The sequence below is a fragment of the Erythranthe guttata genome, chromosome 14, assembly GCF_056151865.1.
Source record: "Erythranthe guttata isolate IM_541 chromosome 14, IM_541, whole genome shotgun sequence".
Classification (NCBI taxonomy): Eukaryota; Viridiplantae; Streptophyta; class Magnoliopsida; order Lamiales; family Phrymaceae; genus Erythranthe; species Erythranthe guttata.
This window is the reverse complement of record NC_142546.1, coordinates 24,039,115-24,064,855: the sequence shown is the minus strand read 5'-3', so window position 1 is coordinate 24,064,855 and position 25,741 is coordinate 24,039,115. Positions and strand designations below refer to the sequence as shown.

General features: G+C 36.1%; 2 protein-coding genes across 4 annotated transcripts; both read right to left on the bottom strand.

Annotated features, from left to right (window-relative positions):
• Positions 1-166: 166 nt before the first annotated feature.
• On the bottom strand, positions 167-22,478 carry LOC105959332 (binding protein). 3 transcript variants are annotated; one of them, XM_088813353.1, is made up of 42 exons: positions 22,316-22,478; positions 21,740-21,985; positions 21,010-21,073; positions 20,160-20,391; positions 19,582-19,728; positions 19,158-19,478; positions 18,756-18,975; positions 18,168-18,236; positions 17,334-17,786; positions 16,841-17,168; positions 15,823-16,272; positions 15,559-15,717; positions 15,308-15,457; positions 14,287-14,442; positions 14,133-14,174; positions 13,650-13,994; positions 12,273-12,446; positions 11,980-12,140; positions 11,579-11,894; positions 11,051-11,483; positions 10,598-10,934; positions 10,269-10,457; positions 9,231-9,492; positions 8,921-9,112; positions 8,629-8,847; positions 8,365-8,541; positions 7,626-7,738; positions 7,049-7,510; positions 6,674-6,887; positions 6,265-6,486; positions 5,710-6,177; positions 5,271-5,615; positions 4,728-5,177; positions 4,600-4,646; positions 4,405-4,498; positions 3,372-3,578; positions 2,941-3,066; positions 2,483-2,854; positions 2,154-2,385; positions 1,098-1,845; positions 667-759; positions 167-579 (listed from the first exon to the last, which is right to left on the bottom strand). In XM_088813353.1, exons 2-40 carry the CDS (start codon positions 21,859-21,861, stop codon positions 1,151-1,153), a joined length of 9,765 nt encoding a protein of 3,254 aa, XP_088669479.1. In that variant the 5' UTR covers positions 21,862-21,985; positions 22,316-22,478; the 3' UTR covers positions 167-579; positions 667-759; positions 1,098-1,150. The 3 variants fall into 3 exon arrangements, with proteins under 3 accessions (XP_088669479.1, XP_012838865.1, XP_012838864.1); XM_012983411.2 differs by lacking the exon at positions 667-759 and having other exon boundaries at positions 21,740-21,991; XM_012983410.2 differs by lacking the exon at positions 667-759.
• A 774-nt stretch (positions 22,479-23,252) lies between these two features.
• On the bottom strand, positions 23,253-24,294 carry LOC105958773 (uncharacterized). The gene is made up of 4 exons (XM_012982777.1): positions 24,262-24,294; positions 23,797-23,871; positions 23,480-23,692; positions 23,253-23,387 (listed from the first exon to the last, which is right to left on the bottom strand). The coding sequence occupies exons 1-4, from the start codon at positions 24,292-24,294 to the stop codon at positions 23,253-23,255; spliced, it is 456 nt and encodes a 151-aa protein (XP_012838231.1).
• Positions 24,295-25,741: the final 1,447 nt, after the last annotated feature.

The following is a 25,741-nucleotide window of genomic DNA, read 5'->3' as shown; positions in this document are numbered from 1 at the left end:
TTTTTGTAAAGTACCAACTACCAACTCCTAACTCATCTGTTCATAGAATTAGAATAATTCATTTTGTAAGCACTCAATTTTTTTCAACCAGAAAGAATTTAATTATATGGTTATAACACTAGGGAGGTCGGTTTAATACTACGGTAAATTTAAAGATAGATTGAAGTTTCCGCAAAGGAAGCTTGGCAGCTTAAGTTTCGTTGCAAAAGTCCACGTATAGTTTATGGCTCATTGACCTAAAAGATACACAATTACTTACAACACTCTACAATTCACAAAGTTGAAGATTGAAATGGCATCCTATAATAACTGCCAGATTTGTTTTCATCTTTTCTTTTTTCGTTTTACCTTGTGTACATCTAATCTACCTTATACATTTTATAAGTATCTAGTTGAAGAACCTCCCTCTCAGCTCTAGGACCTTCCATATCGAGATATGAAGACCAATCGACTACAGATTTTAGAGGCAGAAAAAAAATGAGCAATGGAGCGCCTCTGTGCATAAGTCGCTAGATCAAAGCACCAAAATGCCAGAGCAAAACATATCGAGCGACCAATAGCAAGTGTTGTGTCTTGCATCTGAGACAGAAAAAAGTTGGTCAAAACAAATTGATAAGAGTAATTCCACCACTGCAACTAGTAAAATTGCAGAGCAAGACAAATCACCTTGTTTACTTCTATCTCCATGCTAAATAAAACCAAGGACCCTTTTTAGTTACTGCACAAGCCTCATGGAAAAAGAACCATTCATAACGATTTCTGGAAAGAAAGTATGGTACTTTTTTTTAGGGAATCTTGTAATATATGCAATCATAAATTTATTATCCTAAAACACTTGAAATAGTTTGGAAAATATGGTAATAATTAAGTGGAGAGGTAAGAATAGTTAACCCTTTCACTTTAAACCTGCAAAGCATGTGCTTTGATGATATTAACAACTGACAAACTGGTTCATTAGTAAGTTTCTTAACACAGATATTTAGTCTTCTGAACATACAAAGTATATATATATATATATATATATATATATATATATATATATATATATATATATATATATATATATATATATATATATATATATATATATCACATACCTCAAACTAGGAAGACTCCTTCAACTTCAATATCTGCTGTCAACTATAATCTGTCACGTCATATGTGTTTTCGTTTTGGAGTTTTTCTGACCACCAGTCTTACGAAGTTGAGGATTTTCAATGGAATACAATAGAAGGCTTCCATCTCTAGTCCCAGCTATAAAGCATTCTTCAGGGGTCACAGTCAGTGAACTAATTGATTTTCCAGTCCCAGTATATTTTATTAATATTTCAAGGGTGTTCATCGAGCGTACGACTATTTGCCCCTGGTCTCCTGCGCAAACTAGAAAGTCGCCACAGGTACTCAGTTCAAGGCAGCTAAGGCGGCCATTGCAGTCAGCACTTGTAATGTGCCTTCCATTAATAGAATAAAGGTGCAAACTAAGATCATCTGCGTATAGGACAATTCTGCCATGACGAGATACAATAAGCTTGGACAACGGTCTGCCATGAGGATGCCGAAGAGATCTTACGTATCTACCTTCCTTTAAAGTATGGAAAATACAAGTGCCATCTTTCGAACCGCTTATCACTATATCAAGCTCAGTACTTGCATATAAGCATGTGATGATGTCATCATGTCCACAAAGAATATGGAATGGAGTTTCGGCGACAACAGAGTCCTTCCAAGGAATCTCTGTCCGATTATTTCGAGATCTTTTTTCGGGGGCTCTAACACGAAGAATTTCCCAAACCATAACAGTGGTGTCGTAGCCTCCAGTAGCCAGTATGCTTCCATCAGTTGTAACTGCAAAATCATGAGTAGATTTCTCTAGTGTCAAATCCATGAATTTTGTAAGTAAAGGACGGTCAAGCAAAAGTTATACTGACGTCGTAGGGACAAGCATCGCGAAAACCAAATGTTCGTTCTAAAAGAACTATAGTTTTGTTGAGTAAAATGGCAAGTTTCTTGAAAAATGGTCCAACTTATGCCAGATGACAATATTATGTTCTCTTATCAAAGAATTGTCTAAAATTGGCTGACATAGAAGGCCGATGTTTTAAGAAGAACTAAGCTCTGATAGGATTATCTAATAGTTATAGAGCTCTAAATACCTGCAATGCAGCTCACTACGTCTTTATGATGTCTAACACTCTGCACCATTCTACCATCACTGAGGGACATGACCTGGAAACTATTTTCCCAGTTGCCACAGGAAAGGAGGAAGTTCTCAGATGGTGTTTGCAAGGTGGCAAAGCATTGTGCTCCAATCTCAAAATTGTCAGCCAGAGGACTCCCAATTTTACAAGGAGAGAGCACGTCAGAACCAATCCCAAAAAACGGATCCTACAGGAAAATGCTAAGTCAATAAATATACATATATGCCTACATATGTTTATATTACTCGATAAACAAGCAACTGTAACATGGATCAACGACGTACCTGAGAGCCAGAGAATGTAAAGTTCCCACCAGAATGCAATTGAGTTGTCAACCACATCTTAACAGAAATTTCAAGGCTTTCACTCACAGTGACGATGTAGGAGTCCAAGACATTGACATAGAGCACCACAGAAGGAATATTGCTTATACTCGAAACAACAGAAGTTAAGTTGATGGAGCCAGGAGCAAATCGCAAAGGATGAGCAATTGGGATTGGTGGCCCCCTCCTTGGATGTTTCTTACGAAAAATTTGAATTGGTGTCTGACCGAAATTAGCAATCTGGTCTTCTATGGCTGACCTTTGCAAATCGTCATCCATGTTATCCAAGTTAACAGCACCTTCATAAGTTAAATAGTAAAAAATATTTGCAGCCTGCAGACCAGTGTTTCAAAGGTCAGGCCAATTCACAATTATTGGTATTCACATTGACTGAAGGGGAAATAATATTTTCTGCAAACCTCAACAGCTGGCTTTCCACGCTGTTTGTGACCAAACACCAAATCAATCCAGTGGTGAAGGTTTGAACTAACATACTCACTTTCAAGGGCCTCCCTGTTTTTATTTATGAATTCTTCAGGTGAGCCCTGCATAACATTTTGATGGGAGATCATTAAATGATACCGCGAACTTGTGAACAACATAGTAACATCCGTCACTTGGACATGAAACCAATTAGCTATAAAACAAAAGTCAATTTCTCGACAGCAATTATTCAAGACTCGTCACTTTTATCATCTTCATCACCTATCCTAACCCACAAATGGACCATCAAAAAAAGCTTTTCAAGTTTATCTAAGAACCACCAAACCTGGGTTTCAAGGACACCACCACAATTGGATAATGAGAATGGAATAAAGAAAGAACAAAGTTACATGCAAATTAAATATACCTTAGCCCAGCGGGGAAGGGAAACATCACCCAATGGTTCCCCATCTTGTTTCACTCCAAAATGATACGAGTTTGAATTCATTAGAAATTCTGGCATGTAAAAGAATTCAGGAATCAATTCCTTCACATCACTGGTATTGGAAAGACAGTTTTTGTAAGTGCCTTCAATGCTTTGGAAAAGTCGGTCTGCATGGTCAAATTTACCACCCTGATTGAAGATAGAGCAAGAAAACCTTTTGAGAATATAGCTGAATGATAAGTCCAGAAAAAACTAATAAGATGGGGCCGGATTAAATGAAAAACCTAAAGAACTGTCTATTAATGTAGAAGAGTTGATTTACTGTGGTGATTCGAAGATTCTGGTGGAAAATTTAGGTTTCAATTTAAGCACTAAGCTACGTCGTTTTGTAGAAGCCGCGTTAGTACTAATAAAAACCCGTAATAGCTTCTAGCGTTTTGTCTTCTGAAGAGCCCGTGAGGCATGAGCGGGTTATCTGCATTGCTGCCCAAGAAAACCTACTAAAAGAAGGAACCTCTAGCTTTAAATATGGAAAGTTGCTGAGTAATATGTAAGTTTTGGACTAGGTAGCTTGAGCTAGTGTAGGTAGCTGTAGAGATCTTCCCTAGTTATCACGTCTTTGATCTGTTTTGTAAGGCTTTAATTGCCATATCTTTTCATTCTATTACTATAAGAGCTCACAGCTCACTTTTGGAGCTTTGAATGAAGAATTCCTTTTCTGTTTTCTCTCAGTTATTTCATGTTCAACCCTAGTACATGACATTTAGGATGAATATCTTTGAATAATATTTTCTGTTAGCCATATTTTCAGATTTTCTTCTATTTAAGAGAAGAAATATCTCTTTGTAAAGTATGCAATGAATAACATTTTACTCTCTTCGTTTCTACTAAAATTCTGCAAGAACTATCAGGAGCTAACTATTAGAAGAAGAAAGTTAACTTCAGGTCCTACATAGAAAGCCTCTAATAGAATGCACGCGACACATACAGTCATTATGGACAATGCAGAACATACCTGCAAACTACGGTGGAGTGCAGTAAATGGCTCTAAGCGAAGTAGGTAAAATAGCACGATTCCCATGCTTGAGTAGTGCGAACCATAATAGAAACTGTTCAAAGCACATTGAATCATCATGAAGATGAAAATGATAAAGATTTTGTCTTGGAAATTAGAGTCATAAAATAAAACAACAAAAGGGGTCAAAATTACCTGGGAATATCAGGATCGATAAAGTTGTGATATCTATCCTCAAAAGCCTGAGTCATCGAAAAAGAATTTAAAAACAAATAGTATTTACAAGGAAAAAATTCTGAAATGAGAAAATAAAATTGCCCAACCTCAAACCGTTTTTGATCAAGAGCTCCAACGGGCTTTGATAAATCTCTGAAAGTCGACGACTTCTTCAAATCAAGAGTATCAGAGGAATAGTCCGCCAATACCCATGGAAACACAGGATACTGGGTTAAATCATTGTATGACCTTCCTGCAAGGGTGTTGAGGATCATCAGATACTCAAAGTTTGTAATCTCTCTTCTCCTCCATCTTTCTCTAGCAGTTTCTGCCATTTCTTGAGCTACGCGTCTATCAACAAATGAAATAACTCCAGTCTTGTCCTTCTGCCCCTTGAGGAATATAGTTTCATTTTTTGTTGCTACTATCAAGCATCCGACATCTTTTGCATCTTTTGGGGATGCAAAATCAAAAAATATTGGAGCCTCAGAGTTACTAAAAAAGATCTCTATTGCAGTATATCTCAGCAAATATCGAGTCCAATGCACAGCCTTAATCTACATCCAGAAACAGAAGTGTAGCAATCAGATTATATACACATAAGGTTCCCAAATACAAAAAAGTAAAAATTTCAAAGAAAGTTCTAGTACCTTAGATATCTTCCACCACCTATGATGCTTAATACTTTTGTGCTGCTTTTGATCATTATCTTGGTTAATTGAATTGGTATTCTGATTGACATTTGGTTTTTGAGAATCGAAAGTCAACGGCATGGGCCATTTTAGAAACTTCTGCCTATGAGGTACACCAACAGTTTCTGGCTTGCTGTGGTCAAAATTATCTGAAGAATAATAGGTTTTAAGAGCAGAAGATGACCCTCCACTACCTTCAACCAAAAACTCACCAAAGAAATGTAAGAAATTTTTCATAATTGCCAATCGCCCAGCTAATTTTCTCTTTGGTGTTACAAGAACACACGGGATTTCCCTGAGAACCTGAAAATAAATTAAAAATCTAGGATAACCTGAAGGTAAAAGATAGGGGCAATTATAAATGTTTTATGCTAGATGCTGATGTTCATATTCATACCTCACTGTTCTCTGACTCTGTCAATGAAGGATAATCTTCTCGGTCTTGCACAGTTTCCTGCTTGCTACTTTCTTTCGACACTTCAAGAGACTGCCCGTCTGAAGAATCCTCAATCTCTGGTATATTGGCCTGGCTAGATTGAGCGTCAATTTCACTTGTTTCTGTAGACCCATCATCAGTAATTCCTTGAATTCCTTTCAGTTGAAATTGTTTCATTTTCTCTAAAGTAAAAGCCCCAAAACCAAGTTTGCCATCATTGGTGGAAGGAAGTTCTCCAGCACTATTTATTATGGAGGGGTGGCAAAGCTTATCATTAAAATGATAATTTCTTCTTAACTTTTGCCTACGACGCCATGAATCCTCTGTTTTATCAAGTTTCCAGTGTGCAACCATGCTATTTGGGAAAGGATTAGCCGACCATGGACCCCTTTCATCAATCAGCAAGCGGAAAGTATGAATCCACTTTTCCTGTCGAAACAGCATTCAAGATTTATATATAACAAGAGCCAAGGTTCGAAATAGGTAATTAGTCAAAGACTAGATTCCTAAAATTACCGCAGCAATTTGCTGGTTCTCATCCAAAGATAGCTGGAACAAAGATCTTCTACTGAAATCAGAAGCAAGAATTGTATTCAAATTAATTTGTATTTGATCCTCAAAAGCTTTTTTCTGATTGGAATCTATTAACATATTTTCTTCAATTCTATGTCGCAGTTCGTCTAATTGCAAAATTCGGTCTGCTGCTACACTCTTAATGTACTTGACTTCATCCGCAATCTGCAAATCATTGGCTAAATTTCAGAAAACATGAAACACCCTTCACTTTTCAAAGGAAATGACGAATTAGTTATAAAAAAATGCATATTTACTAATTTTATGTTTGCATTAGGTGACCTGTCAAGAATCCATTTTGTCCCAAACAGTTGCTAATACTAAAAAGCAGGGAATAAAATTGGACACGCACCGCACCAAGAAGTCGGTCCTTTTGGATGAAATTGAATATAGTGTTTCCTTCCTTTGAATTACTACCTAAATCAGATAGATCATCACTACCCATGATACTTGTAGCTAGCATCGACTTCCCACAGCTGATAGTTTCCCGTATCAAGCTGGAAAGGACGTGAATGCGGGCACCACCATCAAGCACTCCATACTGGGACCTAACGGCAAGCAAGGACCTATCAAACAATCAAGTGGTCATCAATTCTGAAAAGCAGATTTCACAAGAATATAACCATGTAGAAAATCCATCTTATAAATAAGCCAGTCTCACAATGATGAAATTAAGATAGCTAATCCTCACAAACATTTCAGTTAGAACTGTGAAAAAAAAGAGTACCAGATAAGAAGTTGCAGCCTATTCTTGCTTTGGTCATCATCAGCAGTCAGAAGGGAAGGCAGAACAGGGATAACCTGTTGAACACAACGCGATGCTCTCTCAAGCGATGATCTACAAAGATAGAGAATCATAAGGCGGTTAACAAATCTTAAGCATCTTTCCGCTCTCAATAGCATAGCCTTATCCACAGTTCTATTTGGCTTTCCAACCAAGGCACTGCTAATCCCCCCCGACACAACTGCAGCCATCTCAGCAGCAGGGATGTTTAGTGACTCTACCAATCCACGAGCTCTTTGGCTTAAAGATGGCATCATAAATGATGATGATCTTGGTAACTGCTTACTTGATCCCTTGCCATACATTTCAATGATAATGATCCAAAGGTTGTCATATATATTCCACCAATCATCAGCAGTTTTTTCATCTTCATTGAAGTAATGCTGGTTCTCTACCCCTGTAGTCCTATTAAGAAAGTGAACAACATAAATAAACAAATAAAAATGGCAACTGATAATTAAGGTTAATAACTATAGTCAAATTCTTCATTGTTGATGATTCATAATCAAGTTGCGGGTACCCCGATAAGTTCCCAGAATCTCCCTGCAAGGCCTCAGATAAAGCAGCGTTGAAGTCTGGGCAGTTATCCAGTTCGAGAGACTGAGGAGGGAACTTGGAGCTGCATGCAGGAAACTGTTGCAAAAGAAGAAGGATTTGTTCTTACAGCAGAAGACTGGACCAAATGTCTAAGGAATATAAACAACAAAATTATCTCTCAGCAATGCCAGATCCAAAAGAGCAATCCAACAACATATTACAATTCAGTAAGGAAAAACAAATTCAAAAACTAAATTACAAGTAGACATGATATCTATAGAACAGGTCAATGTTGTGCAAATAAATTATATGATATATTCTGAATAAATTAATCTATTGTAACTTAGTCTGAGTTGAGGTTTTTTTGTTCTTCTATTTTTTCCTTCATTTTCATTCTTCATATCAAGTATTTTCAAGTATATTTCACTTTCTAAATTGATGTTTATATGAACATAAAAATATCTGTTTAATATATCGTATAATTTTGACTTTATATAGAAAATAATATTTTATTGTACAGGTAATAATTAATGAACCTAATATTTTCTTTTTGTCTCATCAGTCTAATTAGTTTAGATTGATTAATTGTTATTTATTTAATATGGTACCATCATAGAAAGTGAAATTATTACTTTTGTAGAAGTTCACCAAGAAAATATTTTGAGCCCAACAGATTCATAAAGTTGAAGAAAGCTACCGCAAATATGATTTAAGATACATACCGGAAGCCGGCAATCCATCTCAGAAATGAGCACTTCATCAACTAATTTTACAAGGTATAATGTGTTGTCGCGACATGGCTGAGAGACAAAAATATTTTCTTCGATAGGAGAGTTTATTAGCCTCTGAATTAAATCTTCATATAAATCACGAATAAATGATTGATATGAGATTCCAGCCTGCAAATAGAAGAATTTTATGAAGATTTTCCTTCGCTGATGTTTAAATGCGAAAAAATCATATTGTGAAGCAATAGTGGAACATACTTTTTCACTTTCAACCAACAGGAAATTCACGGTCTCTTCTAAATTCTGCCAGCCACCTTTTACAGAAAGAATATAGTGACAGAGAACAAGACTGTATACATTTCTCACGAAATATTGCTCATCCATATCAGTGTCGTGGCCAATTTGCATTTTCATTTTGTAGTTCTTTATCACATCGAGTTTCAAAGAGGCAACCAACCAATCATGCCATCCATTTTCCTACATGAGAAGTTCTACTATTCAGAAGAATGATTTCTTTAGCAAAGTTCACAGCAGACCAAAATATTAGTACCATAAGAGCTTCAATGTTCGAAGGATTTGAATCTAGAAGATCTAGCAGATCACCCATAATTTTCATTCTTGAAGTTCGATCCTCACAACCTGACAAAAATCTGAAAACGAGAGATAAAACCTGAGGAAGAAAAAATTGGGAATTGTTTTTGCCACTTTTTGGACGATCAGATTGGTTATGCTTCCGCAGAACCTGCAGATAGACCAAATTGATTATGCTTTCTGCAGCATGCAAGATCACAGAAACACTGCAAAATAACTACGGTTAAATGGTCTGTGAACATATATAGAAAACAAATCTGATGCATAACCTGTTTCGGGCTAGCACCACCTAGAAGAACATCAAACAGTGTAGCACATAGAAGATCTGTCTGTGGAAATTTGAAGAGCCTGTCCGATATTATGGAGAAAATTGGTTGAGTATGCAAGCTTATCTTTTTAGGACCTTCAGATAGAGATTTAGACCGCCCGACTGAAATGTTAAAAAATTTAGATCCTTTCTTTTCTGCTGGAAGACCAACAAGAAGTCTTCCAATGAACTGTAATCCAAGCAATCTAACTGGCTCAAAATCCCTACAATGGTGACATTTATAAATATATGAAATCAGCATCACCAATTATTTCCTCAACTGATGCAAAGAACAAAATCTGGACAAATGGAAAAGAAAACAAGTTTTAAGCAATATTATTCTTCACAGTGACATCGAAGAGGACATGTCTCGCAAAGTAGTCTAAATGGCTCAAAAGATTGAGAACACGCTTGTCAGTATCTTAACCTTCATGTTGTGAATAAAGTGCAAAAGTATAACTAAACATACTCGAAATTAGTTCATACACCTTAAACAAGGTCCAAACCAGCAAAGGTTGTCCAACAAACTTAAACCAATGACTAATCTAATAACCCATGAAACAAACTATTGACTGCAAGAAAAAAAAAATCCACTGAGAAGAATGAAAAAGAAGAGTTGGAAGAATTTGAAAGAATGTCACGGATTAAACTATGACCGCATAACAAAGATCATGTACAAAATAACTTGGTATTTGATGTTTTATACATTTAATGAATTATTTAAGCAAATATCATCTTCTCTCTCTCTTTTAAGCTTTAATTAATCTGTTTAATCCCTTTCCAGTATAAGAATATTGGTGGGAGTGGAAAGTTCAGTACATGCAGTTTGTCAAACTCAGAGAAGGAAATAATTAAATAAAGAGATGTTATCGGCATAACCATAAAATAAGGTAATGATTCTAAAGAACACGATCTGTTGCGCTTCTATTCTAAAAGATGTAATAAAATTCTGTTATCATCATCTCAAACCCGAACCACATAGTAAGCTTAGGGTAAATACCTCAATAGAAGATTAACAAAAATGTGACAGCCTCCAAGTAAATGCACTTGTTCTAAAAAGGAAGGAAGCAGTTGTTTGTGGGAAACAGTGCGTATGATCATGTTTAGAATGTCTTCAACGCAAGTCATATCTTGACAGGTTTCACAGAATGCAATGAGTGCTTTTATGTCAGACACTGCTATATGCTCCCTGCAAAATCCAAATAAAACCAATAGTCTGAAAACAAAAGCTCTTTAAAATCATATATACCAGCTAAATTGTAATTTAGGAGCGCCATTGGAAAAACGTCACTCAATGATAGAATTCTCATACAAAAGCACATATCATACCTGATACTCATCTCACCAAGACTTAATAAAAGGAGACGAATTTTATGTACTTCTTCTTTGTCAGGCTTCTCTCCAACAATTTGGTCCACCATGACATGTACAGTTGACTTGTTCTTGACGGCAGGTTTGAATTCTGCATTGTCCCAGTAAAACTGTCGAATAATATCAAGCACACGAGGAAGCCCACACAGACTCTTTAGCAACCTCGGATCATTATCAAATTGCTGGATAAGGAACATGTACAGTTCACGTTGAACCTTGTAAACTGTACGGACCCATATATGAGGGTTAAGAAAGATATTTGAAATAGCATCTTTGATCAGGAACTCTGACAACCCTGGAGGTGAACAAGAAGTAATTAAATACTCACCAAAAACAGTTCGAAGAAAAAAACATTAATCTCAAATAACTACTGGTCGAAAATTGATAGGTAGAATAGGCGTCATGCTTTACCACCATTAGCAACAATAGTAAACAAATGCTTCAACGCTGAAAGAGTATCCAAATTTAGCTGCTTGGCTGGCACTGATTGCAGCAAAAATCCCAGAACAGAAAATCCTGAAAGTAGCAGCATCTGCTGTTGATTGGCCAAATTATCATCCAGAATAGAAGCTACGAGCTTAATAGTCTCAGTAGTCAAATGCCCCCTGCTAATAGGAGAAAGCAACATCTCTTCAACTTTTTCACTTCTGTCGTCTTCATAAATATCAGACTGTGTTAAAAGAGGAAAAAACACAGATACTCCCCCAACACAATAAATTATCTGCTGCAGCAGTCGTCGAGAGCATAACTGTGTGCCACCCATTACAGTTGCTTCAAAAGGCTTCATATCAAGTGCATGATCAACAATTGGTGAAACATTAAATAATGCCCTACCCTTGCTTGCCTGAAAAAAAAATAATTTTGCTTGAGTTCGTGTGGTCACATAATAAATAAAATTCCTTATTCACAATTAAATATTTCTTAGAAAGGAGAAACAACCTGCGCGTTAATTCCAAAGATAATTTTTGATGCAAGGCCATCTTTAGCATCAAGAACTCCACCAGACAAAAAGTTATCAACATAAACTGAAATTTCATTATCAAGGAAGTAGTACATATAACTAGGCCCTAAAGAGCAGATGCCCTGCACAAGTTCAGAAGAGATAGCATCGCTGAAGAAGTATGTGGGACCAATCTGACCAAGAAAAGGATAAGACTCTTTGACAGGATGTGCGACATTCTCATCCTCGTAAACAGGCAGATCGAGTTTGGTGCCAACTGTGCAGCTACTCAATGGTTCATTTATTTTTGCATATCTGAAATCCAGAAGATTCGAATTGAAAATTCACCTGCTAGCTGAAGATACTAAAAGTTTTAGCCTTCCATAAGAAAAAAGATTACCTGCACTTTTCTGCAGAAACAAGGACCCCATCCAAATAACATTTCAACTGGCTTCCCCCTGAAAATGCTCTACCAACAGAATGTACTAAACAGAAAAAGTGCCACTTCTTTCTGACAAGGTTCAACTTCATTGAAACACATTGTCGTTTCTGATTGATCGACTGAAATACACGAGCAACACAATTAAATGCAAAATAACATCAATCCATATCAACAAACAGACTCTTTAACTTTATCAGATATGATTGATGCAGTCTCAAATTGTGCAGATATGACACGAGACTTATCTTTACCTCATAAATTAACTTGTCTTTCTCAAGGACAGCATAGCACCCCCGTCCATTTTCTGTGAGGAAACTGAAGATCCCCATTGCTCCATTTTGAGGAAAGCTTTCTACCCTGAGCCAACATGTAAATGAAAATCCCTTGTTCGTGGGCCACTGAAATGGTGTTTTGATTACAATGCCCTGCATGCACAGGTTACATGATAAATCAGTCATGTAAACAGCATAAGTGACCTGTTAAAAGTAAGACTTCAGCCAAATAAATTATGCCGCCACCCTTTCTTTTGCTCATTATTTAAAGGGTTAAATGCAAAAACACCCCTGTACTATGGACTTTGTATCATTTACCCCCCTGTACTACACATAAATACAAAAACCCACCTCACATTGCATTTTTTCCAAAATATGACGAAAATACCCCTACTCAAGCATATATATATATATATATATATATATATTGAGCCATTTTCCACTATATATTTTACCATTTTCAGTCAAATTTACGTTGAGAATTTTGGTATTTATACTTTTTTCTCCAAAACATCTAATTGCTTACATTTTTTTATTTTCTAAATACAACCTTTTATTTTTGCCATTTTGAGTTTCTTCATTTTGTTTCTTAAATGTCTTCCGGTAGTTCAAACATCCTAAGATTACAAACATCTTTACAATCCTATTATTGTTGATAATTTGAACTACCGGAAGACATTTAAGAAAAAAATGAATAAATTCAAAATGACAAACATAAAAGGTTTCTATTCAGAAAATTTTAAAAAAAATCTAAGTAATTAAATGTTTTGAAGGAAAAAATAAAAAAATAAAAATTTTCCAAGTAAAATTGACCGAAAATGTTAAAAAATATAGTGGAAAATGGCTCAAACAAACCCTTATATTTATAGGTTTAGCAGGGGTATTTTCGTCATATTTTGGAAAAAATATAATAGCAGGGGGGTTTTTGTATTTATGTGTAGTACAGGAGGGTAAATGATACAAAGTCCATAGTACAGGGGTATTTAAATTTAGTAGTACAACAAAAATAAGTACACGAGTATAGTAACTGGATGTTAAGTTTTTGGTTAAAATCTGGTTTCTAACCGTGTAACTTCCAAAGATAATTTCAAGAATCTATATCATATCGCAATCTGTAAGATTCATGATTATAGAGTCCTCAAGTAACTTCATAACTGTTATTTTTTTCGTGCTGCTTCCTTCTCCTAACTGCAAGTTTAAGATGCCCCACAAGAAGGAACTATAAACGTGCTTATATAGGTATAGAACCTAGCTTAATGCTAATTCAAAATTCTCTTTATTTTCTTTATTTTTTTGGGGTGGGGTAACTAGCAAAAGATGGGTGATATATTTGTTAGGGAGGATTGTTGAACTTACGGAATCAATCCCATTAAGATCAAAGAACGCTGTTGGTCCTTTCTCATTTAGCATTGTTAACATGCTTGTTAAGAGTAGTGAGCTTGACTGCTGCTGACGACTAGTACTCTTACTACGAAGCAGAGCAAATATTTTCCGGATATCCTTTCCAGATACGCTATGTCCACCAATCACCTGAATTAACTGGGAAATTTTCCAAACAATAGCTTCACCACTGTCTTGTGAAAACCAAGTGAGAAGAAATTCGAGCATTCCTGCTCTAACACATGAAGCTCGATTGGGTAGAGAATCCCTTAGCAGATGAAGGAAGATATTGAGACCATGGTGCTGCAACAAATCACTGCTCTGCCCAATTATTGAATGATGAGGTAAATTATTCAGATCAATTTTACATTTAACAACAACTAATAGGAAAAGAAAACCCACTATTCAAGTGGATAGGGTAAAGACTAAAAAGATTATGCAAGCTCATGAATAACAAACCTTTTGAAGAACACTGAGATAAAGCAAGATCACATCTTCATTCTGTTAAATAAAACAAGAGCGATGAGAAACATATGCAGGACAGATATTAAAAGCCAAAAGGAGTCCATGTTAGTCACTATGTATTCATTTGTACCCTGCATCAATAGGTTACCTTTATGACACAATTCGCTTTAAGATCAAATTTTCCATCGACCAGCATATCAAGCAGCGCGCTTAAGAGTGCTTCACTAGGCTGCCATTGGCAGAAATCCAACAGCAAACTCTGAAAAGTCTGATAACCCTCGCCAACTAGGGACCTAAAAGCGACCTTTAAAATTAAAAGATAACATGACAAAATTAGTCGACGAATAAGAGTGATAAATTCATGCAGCTATTTGTATTGCTGCTCTTATGTGTACTTATCTGCTAGTCCGCCCTGGCACATCACATGGATTGCTACTTGTAAATTATGCAAAAAATATAAAAGAAGATTAAACAAAAAGCATCAACCAGCTTCAAATAAACAAAGGGGACCTTCACCATTTTCAAGTACTGATGCCCAGAAAAAGATACCACGCACAATTTTTCAAAATGGGAAGAAACTAAAACTATGACTCCATCCCAAACCAAGTGCCTGCAGCTCTCCAAAACTAGCTCCCCTATGCTGTAACTAATAGAAAGTGTAAGGAATTACTAATAATTAGGGATTTGATAGATGTAATTAGTCCTAGATTATGGCTAATTATCAGCCATATCAATTACATATATTTTCCTTTCTGGTATTCTTTAGTTAGTATAATCTAGTTTGAGGTATTGTAACACACAAGAAATACAGAACATGTTCTTCTTCTTCTCTCCTTATTTTACAGAAGGCATTACTCAAATCTTTCTGGAGTGCAGCATATTTTCTCCCAACTATCCACTACTTTGTTTCTTAGTGGGCTATTGTTATCATTGGAAAATGGATCTAAGTACATAATATCAAGTGGCACAGATCAAATAGAAAAGAGGCACTTAAAACGAGTTTCTAATACATCAATTAACGTCCAAATCTTTCCAACTTCAAATTTTTGATCTAATCTGTACCAGGGTTGGAGAGATAATTTAGTGATTCAAATATGAACAAAAGGAGAACAAAAATGGTAAATCTTGGTACGTGGTGCCTGATTGAAAAACAACAATTAGAGACGTACCTTTGAAGCTTCATTCTGTGATAGCAAGCAAGTCAGCGTTTGGATGACATTCAAAACCAACTTCTCTCCATTTCCAATGTCCATATGTCCATTCAACAAAGATACAACGTGCAAAAAACATTCACCCTCGCGGAACAAAGCTTGATAATACTAGCAACAAAAATAGCGATTGGCAAGTCAAATTGTACTGGCTTTGTTCATACATATTACTGTCTATATGAAGATAAATTCAAAAGGGCTTGTTTCAATACCATTTTATCTGTTAGTAGCAAATCTTTCATTCCAACCAGTAGCTCAATTGACAAATCTGTAGAATTATTAACTCGTTCTTTCAAATGTGTGAATGTCTCCAGGTACTTGGAGCACAGGAAAAGTTTTGCTTTCCGTCCTTCTTCGGATAAAGGAACTATCTGCCAAAAGAAAGAAAAACTCCAATGATAAAAGCGAGAAATGACATCCATTTGCATTGGCCTTGATCAATTCGAAACGGAATATCGTACATAGGAGCGGCATACCTTCATAAGCTCAAGAACATAATTGAGCATAACACTTCTTAGGCCTTCTTGCCAAAACAAGTCAAACATACAAGTGATACACATAGAACTGCACAAAATAGAAAGTTTTGCATCATCTGATACTGAGAAGTACTCTGCAAACAGTTCCATCAATGTTTTCATGCATTCTGCCCAACTCTGAGTCACCTCAGGTGATAAGAATTCAGGAGATGCGACTTCACTGGTAATGTTTTCGGCTACTGCACTTGTAGAGCCAGGTCTTTTAGACTCTTGTACCTGAATACAGGCAACTTTGAGCATCCGAGGAATTGCAGCAAGCGTTTTAAATGAAGAAACTGTTTTCTCAGCTGAAAGCTGCAATATATGAAGCAGGCTTTTTGCCAGAACAGCAGCAAGCTCCGGAATACAAGCAGATTGTTCAAGGGCGTCCAGCAAAACACTACATTCAGGCTGCCATAAATTAATCATCAGATAAGCAGCAAGCTAACAGGAGGCATGTGATGAAACAAAAAGACAGACATATGTGAATCATATTTAGAACAAAAATCACAATGATGATGTAGTTCTTGCACATCAGCAGTCTCATACACATGGCCATGCTACATTTAATAATCATCAACTAAGTCAAAGTTCATCACCTAGAAAAAACAGGTTAGAGTTTGCATGTGCCAACTAAAGTAATGTGGATACCAGAGTTTAAAAGAAAACGCAGACCATAGGAATGGAAAGTGACACAAAAAAGTCCTTCAATTATGCATCCAGCGTTACTTTTAATTCAAATAACTAATTTATATCAGATGAAGGAACTGTGACCCCAAGAAAAGCTGCATTCCTTTTCCTTTAAAAGACTCATCTCTGACATGAAACCCATCAACCAAAACCAAGCACAATAAGAAGTTCATGTCCCACTACTTTGGTGCTCCAGTGGAACTCTTTTAAATAATCCGACAAAGATCCAACAAAGATTATCCACCATGAACTTTATAAATGACTATCAGATAAAAGAAAGACAACCAACCAAGTTATGAGAAATTCCACTTAAAGTAGATGCAAGTTCCATGAACGAGATTATTTCAGCTTGAAAATTTTCACCGCCGTTTGCATTTACTCGGTCCTCAACAGAACTTGAGCCACGATATCCTGCATCATCCATTAAAGAAACCTCGTTCCTACTAGAATCCTCTCCAGAAAATTCTGCAGGAGCAGGACCGAAGTAAAAAAAACTCTCAGAGAAGATGAAGTCCCACACACCCTCAGCACGGAAGACATCAACTAATGATGGTGACGAAACAAGAACCTTCTTAAATGCAAAAAGAACATAATGCTGCATCGTATAGGCAAAAATCCTGAAAAGGAAGCACAAAAGATGAAGAATTAAAAGGAAGAAAGCGAAACAGGAAGAAGGATAGAAGTTACTATAGACCTAAAACTCACACAGCAACAAAAAAGCACTCATATATTATATACTCCCACTAGGACAAAAAGAGACTGCAGGAAGTTGACTAGTCCACCTTAAGTGGCTGGGAATTTCATTTTGATTGGAACAAGCCTTGATGCACGGGAAAACTGTAAGTAGCACCCTTGTGAACCACTTCAAAGAAAGTTCCGCATAAACTGCAGACACCAATATTGTGTTTCTGCTCATAGTTGGTTGAATGCGTCCGGATTTGGTTTCGTTAGCTTCAAGAAGGAAATCACAAAAAGCTGCACTCAACCTGGCAACATATTCTTTCCAAGATCGTATGTAAGACGGATTAGATGAGAACAAAGGTGACAGCTCTGTTATGAGAACTTCTGAATCATTTGTATTTTCCCCTTCAAACTCAGTCACATAATTTCTCTCAGGAGAGGACTTGTCCCTTTTGTATTCTTGAATCATGAATGCGACTGAACAGAAGCTATTTGCAAACTTTTGTACCCTTCCATTTTCACACAGAAACTGCAAGTTGTTGAGATTTCCAAAGCTATAACTAGTTAAGAATTCAGTAAATTTGTTCTATGTATGCATAACCAGTCAAGATTTCCTTACACCATCCACATCTTCATGTGCCAAGAAGACTTGGCATATGCAGAAGTGGATCGGATATTTTTGCATGTAAAATTTAGCCTTAAACAATAGCAACATTAAGATTGAAATGCTTGAATCTGTTTCAGTAGAAAACTTTAGAACCATGGTTCAACTAGCAAGGAAAATTGAAGGTTAACATGGGTCAACTAACATCCAAGTTTGAAGGTTTGGTTAATATCATAATTCAAACTAACACGTGTAGCTCGAGGCTAACATGAAATTATTAGTCTTCTAAATCATGTGAACATAACAGGTAAGAAGTAGGTACGAAGGATACATAGCTTCCCTAAGAACCTCCAATGAGAGAACATGGAGATTAAAAAAATCCTGCAAAGGTTTTTTGCTTCTGCAACAAAAACAAAAAGACAAAAGTTAGAGAGAGCTGAGATATTAACAGAAGTAACCGCAAGAAATTATATTAGAGTACTAGTCCAGATGACACACTTACATGGGCACTCGTGTCTAATTGAAACAAAGCCAACCAATCACAATAAAGTACGATGATATTTGACGTTACGTTAAGTACAATTTAGTCAATGTATAGTTTCTGACAGCATTTATACTTGGATTTAGGTCGTATACACAACCATGTTCCATCTGGAACTCAAAAGAAAAATAACTTAACGTTCTCATTGTATGCTCATATGTTACATAATTTCATAATTTTGCATTAGTTGTCAGGTATCACCAGTTCAGGACATGACAGCGATGGTTTGACAATTGATAACTGCTAAGCATATGATCAAGGAACATAAGCATAATCCAGCAACTAAACTAATAACAAGTTACGGGATTGATCTTCATCGTAAAACTAAAAACCTGCAAATGTAAAGGCATAGTTCATCAAGCCCAAAGAAATCATCACCTTTCTTGATAGCTTGATGAATCATTTGTAACCAAGCTATCTATTGAAGGAACTCCCAGTCCATCCAACAGAACTTCTAAACCCCCAATACTTCGAAAATGATTTTGACCCCGTGGGTTGTCATCCAAAGCTGATCGAAGAGCTCTGAGGGTCAAGTGCTGAAGGTACATATCTGCCCACTGTTCTTTCATAATCAATCTCCTGATCAAACGCAATATCTCTGGAAGAATTATAATAATGATGAGTCTTCTATCAATAATACATGAATTCAAGCATTAGATAGTAAAGACACAATGCAGACAATCAAGTATTCAAGTTTCCATGAAAGAGCAGGGGCAAAATTTGCTGCATGATATAGAGGAGAACAGGGTAAATCATAAACAAAGCTGAAACATACCTTACCTAATAACCAATTAAGACCACCAGCTTCCATAACTGATACAACTGCTGTCAGATGCCAGGATAAGATTGTTTCAGATACTAGAGACTTTACAGCAGTCGAAGAGTTAACATATATTTCGCTGCTCCTCGATGTGGAAGATCCTGTGTTGGTACTTTGTATATTTTCGTCTATGCTTGAACGTAAATCAATGAAATTGCAAATAATGGACACCACATGAACAAGTATCTGCTGTAAAACTCCAGCATTCTGTACCATAGTATTTAACAAACTTTCATCTGCTGGAAGTGCACTAATAATAGTCTTAAGCTGGACAACAGCAGCTGGAAAAAGAAGCCATGAGTGTGAATATCAAATAGTAACAATCATAATAGTAACAGAAAGAACAAGGTGCTGCCACTCATTAAAATCAAGTGGTACTCGTACCTTTCATCAATGCTGTAAGCTTCTGTATCCCCCCATGGTAACCAAAAACTTTGCAATTATAAATCGACAGAGTCACAACAGTCAGAGCATCTAAGGTCATCCATGATTCACTTGATATACTTATGCTTGTCGTGATGCCCACTTGATCTGCAAATATTTCATTAAAATTCCAAAAACTAAAAACTAATAGGAAATATCAGTCAAAAACATCACAGACGGGGAACATAAAAATGTATACCAATGCACCAATTGAAATCTTCACATTTTAAGCAATAGCCAAAGGTGAACATTTAGAATGAGCCAAATAGATTAAGCAAAAGATGAAGACAGTTGTCGCATGGTTCTACAACCAATGTAACCAATAACCAACAAATAGATAGATTCTACTTTGCGAGGTATCATTTCTCAATTACTGCTAACTATCCATCAAAGCAGGCTTAAAAGAAAATAAAGGGAAAAAACATTTTTCATGGAGTAGAAGAGGACTGGAAATTGAAAAATAAAATGGGAAAGGAAAACGCATAGCTCACAGACATCAGCTAGAGTTTTATCAGATGCATAGATATGTAACGACTTACTGTCAGTAAGAAATCTTGTTATTTGTGAAACTTCTTCTGTCAAGATCAATATTACTTCAGCAGGGTGGCCCAAATTGCAGCCGACCACCACATCACTGATACCTTGTGCATGATCAGCATGTGAAAAGGTCTGAGATTCTTTGGACGTTTGGTCGAGATTGAACGGTTTCCAATCCCGGAATATTGTTAAGAATTGCTTGAGAAAAATATTAAACAACTTTCTCTTTTCAACCTGAACATGAGAAAACGAGCATAACTTGCACAACTTTTCACATAAACACAGGAAAGACAGGACGGAAATAAAATAGGAAGGACTTTCCATTAAACACATCAAGTGCTTCTCTAGCTATCATCAGTTACTTCCTGTCTGAGCAAAATCTAGCATATGTTTCAGTGAGTTGGGTGGTAAATATATGATTCTTTAGTTCAGAAGTATAGGAAACTTATTTAGAAGAGAAGTTGTATCTACATCCAGCTACTATCTATCCTGAAGCCTATGGATAAAGATCCGTAAGGATCTTCGAATTTAGAACAGTAATAGCACAATGTTTCTGTACTTATATAAATACAAAAATAGCTGTCAGCATAAATCCATATACATGCACTGTTTTAGACACTCCAGGTTTAATAACTTAAAACAGGTCGCTAATGGCCAGTGTCCAAGTAAGGACAATACACTAGTCTAATTGAACACTTTAGATGAAATCGTGGCACATACAGTAATATTTCGAGCAAGGTGCAACAATTCATATAGCTCAACTTTTGTTGTTCTGAACATGTAGAACCATCTAAATATTTTGTAAAGAATACAGCATAAACCAATTTCACATAGATATTTACACATACATACCTGATCAACAGCATGCACATATCTGTCCAATAGTGCCTTCAAAATTGCCTCGTCGCCGACCTCGCTAGAAAAAAACAAGATTAGAAATGTTAATTGATGGAGAAAAAAATAGTTTATCGTGAGTTATTACATATCTCATCATAAATCAGAGAGAAACGATACATTAATCCCATAACCAAAACAAATAAAACTAGACTAAAATTCAATGAATTGGCAGCATTGGTGGAGACATATGCGTACAATGGGTTAAAAGAGGTAAACATGGTAAATGAGTTGCTCTTCGGTCTCTTCACAGGAGCAAGGATTCAGAATTCCAAAGAGAAGACCAATACATAGCTTAATTATGAAAAAATTCTGAGTTTATCCTTCCATAATTACGAATGTCTTCCTTGGTTTCAATTATTGATCAAATCTATGCATATGGATGAGTAAAAAAGAAAAGCTTAAAATATGTTATACTGCGAAAGACCAAGAAACTGATTGGATCATTTGACTATTTGAGTGATTAGATAATTTTCCCAGACATCACATACAAAAATTCTCACGAGAGTCAAAGAATGTCACATGCTAAGGTACCTTGCACGTATTTTTATGCTCAGATGCAATTGAAATTTTATCATGGGATATACAATCTTATTACTACAATAAGTAGGCAGATAGAACCTCGTAGATTGTCGGCCTGAACCATATACTCAACAGACAACCCAATCGAAAACAACAAAACAAATACCTGAAGTTGATAGCCGGAGTTGGTGGAGAAAACCTCCCAGATTGTGCTACCGAGCCATATTCTCCACTTTGGCCACTCGAAGTCCTCCAAATGAGGTCTGCTACACCTTTGACTATGTTCATGGATCCTCACCACCACGCCAATATTACATACCCAATCAAGCACTACGCAACCATTTATAGATATGTAGGAGATAGCTGCAAACTACCATCGCTTCCTCAAACCTCAAGTTCTCACGAACGACAACTAGGGCTAAAAAAAAACATTGAAACAGTATTAAAATTGGTATTCAATTGAGCCATGATCAGTGCAAAACAAAGCTTCAAAACGAACGGGAAACAAATGAAATGATCAGCGCAAAACAACCGATTCCCACTTTCACATCAATCCATAATACAAACAACAACTAAGCGGACGTAACAGAAAATTATAAAACACACGAACAATCAAAAAAAAAGCAGCTCCCCAGATAGATTGGAATTCCAACATTCATGTCAGTCTATCGAGGTCAACGAATGACGATAAAGTAGCGTGCGAATCAAACATTTACAGTAGCAATGAAGAATCGGGAATAACCTGATCGGATCAGAAGAAGCAAGAACCCTAATTTTATTTAATTTAACAGGGTTTGGGGGAATTAAGATCGTGAGATGAAGATTTTCTTCGAACGTCGAAAAGAATAAAGGACCGATGAATGAGTCGAACTGGGAATGCTAAATAAATAAATAAATGTTGAATTGTTTATTAATTTAATTAATAATGTATAAATCCTATCTGAATATCCAACTTTGTTTTATTTTAGGACAAAATTAAGGGGGAATTGTCTGAAACTCCCTCGTTAAGTATTTTCACTAGCTATAGGTCCATCGCTATTTTGTGTATTTGGTTAAAGTCCCAAACTTTTTAGGTTAACTTTATATATTTCATTTATTGACAATTTTGCCCTCAATTTTGTTTTTTTTCCACAGACGGATAGAAAGGAGAAAGTGTTAAAGAAACCGTCGGATTCCTCATCGCCTCCGTCTGACCCACCAATTATTTCATAACCTTGGCCACCTTCTCTTGCTATTTGGCGGCGTGCGGGCTCATCGGCGGCGGCGACAGAGCGTAGGGTTCAGTGGCGGCGCGTTTGGCTGATTGGGAGGAGTTTTGAGCAGCGACAAGACGGAGATTAAGAATTTGGTCGTGTCTCGAGTGTTTGACGGAAGTTGCGGAGAATAAAGATTGGGGTGCCAGAAAGGTCAACGCCAAGACATTGGTGAAGATCGCGGGGTAAAGTCGTCCTTTAAAATATTCGAGCACTTTAAGCAAAATAGCAAAAGTGGATTGTCCTTAGAGAAATATAGTACAGGGGTATATAGCAAATTGCCCCATAACATTATGAACACAACTGTGAAACTAAATTTACCCGAATATCAAACTAACCGCATTCAACTCGTTCTGTTGGAGAACGTTATGTTGGTACAAGTAAAATCCACAATCTCAAGAAATAGGAGTCCGTAATGATTGGTATTTACGTGCAATCGATGACGAATACGTACGGATACGACTGTGCCAACTTAATGCATTTCGGGTGGATCCACAACAAGTCGGTAACCGCATTCAACTCGTTCGGTCTATGGTACGAGAGGTATTCATCTTCTTTCAACTTGACGAACAATAATTGCAATTGAGATGTCCCAGATAATTCACTAAAATTTAACTTAGAGATAGTATTGTAAACTGCTTCGTACCAGTTACATTAGACGGGTCATTTTCCTTCCATAATCTTAGAATTGTCATTGGTTTCACCATTGCTTTCTTCAAAGTGTGAACAAAGGAAGTCTGCTCCTTTGATAATCTTCCAGCATAAGAGTGTCCGTGCAAGTTTTCAAACAAGTTGTGGTTGTGAATACCACTATAAACTTCCAATTTCCACTCAGCCTTTTCATTATCCTTGGGTTCTTTTGTCCCCTTCAATTTAAACGGACAATAACAATCACATACGGTGTCCTACGTCCTCTATCCCCGTCACTCGAACCCGCAATCATTAACACCATTCCAATTATTTTACATACTTCACGAACCCATGCCAATAAAGCTTCTTTTGTTGAGAATTTTTCTGACATGGTAAATGAATGGGTGCAATCGATCTACACAAAAGTGGAGAAAATATAAGACAAGTAAATTTGCAACAGGCCAAAAATCGACATCTAAGTGTCGAATTTGTCCCCTACTTTCGACACATAAGTGTCGAAAAAATGGGAAAAATCGACACTTAGGTGTCAAAAATATGGGGCAAACTCGACACTTAAGTGTCGAAAACGGTAGCAAAATTCGACGGGTAACTGTCGAATGTTACTGCTATTTTCGACACTTAAGTGTCGAAAATGAGTAAAATATCAATTATTATGTTGTTCGACACATACATGTCGAAAATTAAGCACATTTTCGACCTGTATGTGTCGAAAGTTGATGGCGAATTTAAAAAAAAAAAAAAATCAAAATCGATGTTTTAGCTCAAAAAATACATGAATATATACCTTAATGGGTTCTCCTTGCTCGTAAACTACCATTCTATTATCATTTGACGCTATTTTGCAAGTTGTGTAAGGTTTTGATTTCTTTAGTTTTGAGGTTTTTTAGGAGGGTTTTTGAGGGAGGGAGAAGAAGGAGGTGGAGGAGGTGAGGGGTTTGTGAGTGTAGGAGGGAAATGGTTTTTGAGGGTTTTTGATTATTTGGTATTTAAGAAAAAAAAATAGTATTTGTAATATTTTTTTGGTTTTAATTTTCATTAAGGGTATTAATGTAATTTACCATTAATTATTTAATTTTTATTTTTTTGGTATTCAAGTAAGCAAAAGTTGAAATTTGTTATAGTGATCCCCATTAAATATAGGACTTATTTTTTAGGTTTCAAAAATTGCTATTTGCAACTCATACATATTTTTTTTCCTCTCTCTAGAAAAAAATCACTATTGTCACTAATTTGGCACAAAATCATCTTTGTTAAAGTAATATACGAACACAAATTCATCGGATGAAGATCGGGATACACATCACAACGAGGTAAAAATTTCGTCATTTGTTCAAAAATCTGGACAGAAAGGGCAAAAGCCCAACCCGGGCGCCCGAAGCTGTTTTTTTTTTTTTTTTTGCTTTTTATTTTTTTATTAATTTTTGTACGTTTTTTTCAGGGAAACCAACACAATGCGAGGTAGACGTCAAGCGTGGAATTTTATGTCAAATTTAATACTTTAGTATGTCGAACTTAGTACTTTATTAAGTCGAACTTAGTACTTTATTATGTCGAACTCAATATTTTATTATGTCGAACTTAATAGTTTTATTAGATTGACAAATCCAAATAAAGAAAAAAGACTAACAATCCTGAATCAAGATAACAGAATAAAAATGAAAACCAACAATCCAACATCAACAAGTGCTTGTGGTTGTTTAAAAATCATCGTCCGTTCGCCACGTCGTGTAGAACTAGTAACCTTTCGATTATGTCTGGGACGAATCATAAGCCCCTTCTTATTTCCCATCTTCAATTTTTTAATCCAATTAGACATCCTGCTAATATAAGAGATATTTAAATAAGTAAAATTGAAATTAAAAAAAAAAAAAAAAAACAACAACAACAACACTGCTAAACGCCCAGACCGGGTGTTCACCGACCGCATTTTTGACCAAAAACAGCCATATAATTTGATTTTAGGGTTATTTAACATGCAATTACAATCGGAAATTTCCTACCCAATGCAATTAAAACGTTTAGGAGTTGAAAATACCTCAAATTTTCGATGATTTGACTTCAATTCGAATTTTTTGAATTTGATTTTTTTTTAGAGAGAGAAAGCTTTTTGGGGTATAAATTGCAAATAGCAATTTTCAGACCCCAAAAAGCATTTCACTTAAATATCAATGAGCAGGGCAGATTAATTTTAGTTTATTATTATTTGTTTTTTTACTAGGGCAGATTTTTTAAGTTATTTTTGACAATGATATAAAAGGTTTGAT